Genomic DNA, 3,256 nt, shown 5'->3' on the forward strand with positions numbered 1-3,256 from the left:
TGGAACAGCCTTTCACACTGCTTTATAAATAAAGTATACCTTTAATAATACAAGGTAGTGAGGAGGCCTTCATGCAAAGCTGATTCAGGATAACCGGACAAACACACGTGAGTACGTTGTCGAGAAATAATACAAGTAAGCGTAAGTACAACGCCACGGTACATCCTAACACACTTAAGTTCCACCACAACACGCCATGAGGGAAACAGTAGGAACATGTGACATTTGCACGTTCTGGGTAACAGCCCGTTCAATAGTCAAAACACAAGCATGGATTACAGTACAGGCGGGCCAGGTCAAGTCTCAACTACACTTACGGGGGTTTGATTTCACCTACCGGCTACCGTTTCCCGCGAGCGTGTTCCAGACTTCCTATAATCTTACAACCAGCATCAGGACGACCACCAAATCATACAACACAACACAAGAGTACAAGACGGCAAGCAATAAGCAAAGCCTCCACGTACTCCTACAAGCTCTCTGTTGCAAACTTTTGATCATTCTCGCCGGCCGATCAAACTTGATTAGCGACAGAGAAACTGCTGCCCCGATACACAGCAATGGAGGTCAAGGTGTTGAGCTCCAAGCTCGTCAAGCCTGCCTACACTGCCGGCGAAGCGCCGACGCCGGCCACCGAGTACATTCCACTGTCCATCTTCGACAAGGTGACGTTCGAGATGCAGATGGCCATCATCTACGCCTTCGCGCCGCCCGCGCCCACCACCGCCTCCATCGAGAAGGGCCTTGCCATGGTCCTCGCCCAGTACCGCGCCTTCGCCGGGCAGCTCGGCGAGTCCCCCGACGGCACGCCGTCCGTCATCCTCAACGACCGTGGGGCGCGCCTGGTTGAGGCGACCGTGGACGCCGACCTCGTCGACATTGCGCCCTCGAAGCCCACGCCGGAGCTTCTGAAGCTGCATCCTGACCTGGAGGCGGAGCACCAGGAGGTGGTGCTGCTGCAGCTGACAAGGTTCCGGTGCGGCTCGCTCGCTGTAGGGTTCACGTCCAACCACGTCGTCGCCGACGGCCACGCCACCAGCAACTTTCTCGTGGCCTGGGGGCGCGCCACCAGGGGGCTCCCCATGGGTCTCCCGCCAGTGCACCACCACGCGGAGCTATTCAAGCCACGCTCGTCGCCTCGCGTGGAGCACGACCACCGCAACAGGGAGTACTACATGCCGTCGCCCACCGACGTGGTCGGTCACCACGGCGATGCCGCCGACAACATCGTCATCCACAAGGCGCAGTTCTCCAAGGACTTCATCGCCGGTCTCCGCGCCAAGGCGTCCGAAGGGCGCGGCCGGCCGTTCAGCCGGTTCGAAACCATCCTCGCCCACCTTTGGCGCACCATGACGCGCGCGCGCGACCTGAGCCCCGAAGAGACCTCCAAGATCCGGCTGTCCGTGGACGGGCGGCACCGGCTCGGCCAGCCGGCGGAGCACTTCGGCAACATGGTGCTCTGGGCGTTCCCGCGGTCCACGGTGGGCGACCTCCTGAACCGGCCGCTGAAGCACGCCGCACAGGTGATCCACGACGAGGTGGCGAGGGTGGACGGCGCCTACTTCCAATCTTTCGTCGACTTCGCCACCTCCGGCGCCGCCGAGGAGGGGCTGGCGCGGAGCGCCGTCTGCAAGGACGCGCACTGTCCGGACGTGGAGGTGGACAGCTGGCTGACGTTCCCGTTCTACGAGCTGGACTTCGGCACGGGGAGCCCGAGCTACTTCATGCCGGCCTACTTCCCCACGGAGGGGATGCTTTTCCTCGCGCCGTCGAACTTCGGCGACGGCAGCGTCGATGCCTTCGTACCCCTATTCCAAGATAACCTTCAAGCGTTCAAAGAATGCTGCTACTCCATGGAGTAGGTGGCCTAACTGTGAATTAGTCGAAGAAACAGTGAGCAAGGCACATACATTATTTCATTTATTATTGAGAGGGTGGCCAAAAATATGTTTTTTCTTCTTCTCGTTGAGAATTGTATAGTGCTACTGTTATCATGTATACTATTAACACGAATTTTCGGATCAAACAAGTTCCATTATAAACAAATATACCTTATCTTACCTACTGTTTGATCCGACTTGAACACTAAACTAGAAAATCACTGAATTAATTACATAATTTTCCTAAAAAGCTGTTTAAGATGGAGCAGATTACAAAAATGAAAGTGTATTTTGTTTTCTGTGGGAAACAACAGGGCTCTGTTGCGTATGTTTTATCAAATTTTAAATAAGTGGTACATGCAATGGTTTTACAAAAGAGCAAAAAGAAAATAAAGACTACACATAAAAGTTAGCAAAAAGAAACTAAGAATGAGACAACAACAGTAAGAGAAACACCGTGGCAGCGTCTGGGGAGATCCTGGTTGAACTAAGAGCATCTCCAGCCGTTGCCCCCCAGGAGGCGTTAAAAATCACCTCTGGGGACGCACCGGCGCAAAACGCGCGTTGGGGACGTGTTGTCAACCAGTCGCGGCGCCCACGGGATTTTTTCGAACGGCACAAACACGGCGAGTTCAAACCAAATTCAACCAAACACGGCACAAACACGCCCGCTCATACATATTTAAAGTATTTTACAAAAAGAAAAAACACACTACTAGGCCCGCCCGCCGTCTCGCTCGCCTCGCCGCTCCTCGCCGGCCGCCGCCCTTACAGTTCTACATGCCGAGGAGGCTGTAGAACCGCGTGTAGTCGCCGCCGTCGTTGTCGTTGTCGCCTTCGCCGTGGCCGCCGTCCCTGCTGCAACCCTCCCCCGGTTGGCGCGGCGGGTTGGACGGTCCGACGGCATCCTCGTCGTCGTCGCTATCGAGGATCATGACGCCGTACTCGTCCTCGCGCCCACGCTTGCGGGTGGCGAACTCCTCTAGGGCACGGGTCTGCCGGGCCATCTCAGTCCGGAGGTAGTCGTCGCGCGCCCACCGCAGGGCGTCCGCGTCGGAGAAGCCGCGCCGGGCTATCTCCTCGTACTCCGGGGGGAGGCTGGGCTCCGATTTGGGCGTGACGAGGATGAGGCGCCCTGAAGCGGGGGTGGAGTCGGCGATGCGGATACCGGAGCTGCGGGTGCGCCGGCTGACAGGCGTGTCCTGGGGCTCCGGCTTGACGGGCGTGTCCTGGGGCTCCGGCTTGATGGGGCGGAGGCAGGGAGAGCCGTTCGACCGACCGGACGAGGAGGAGGATGCCCCGGGGTCCATGCGCCTCGGCGTCCACGAGCTCCCACGGCGGCGAGAGAAGGACGGGGGGAGGGGGGAGGGATACTC

The 3,256-nt window shown here is 57.8% G+C and overlaps 1 protein-coding gene across 1 annotated transcript; it reads left to right on the forward strand.

Moving 5' to 3' along the window:
• Positions 1-260: 260 nt before the first annotated feature.
• LOC125556509 (putrescine hydroxycinnamoyltransferase 3-like) lies at positions 261-1,945 on the forward strand. Its single transcript, XM_048719230.2, has one exon. The coding sequence runs from the start codon at positions 561-563 to the stop codon at positions 1,860-1,862; it is 1,302 nt and encodes a 433-aa protein (XP_048575187.2). The 5' UTR covers positions 261-560; the 3' UTR covers positions 1,863-1,945.
• The last annotated feature ends 1,311 nt before the right edge of the window (positions 1,946-3,256 follow it).

This window comes from Triticum urartu, chromosome 5A (assembly GCF_056163025.1).
Source record: "Triticum urartu cultivar PI428250 chromosome 5A, HENAU_Tu73, whole genome shotgun sequence".
Lineage (NCBI taxonomy): Eukaryota > Viridiplantae > Streptophyta > Magnoliopsida > Poales > Poaceae > Triticum > Triticum urartu.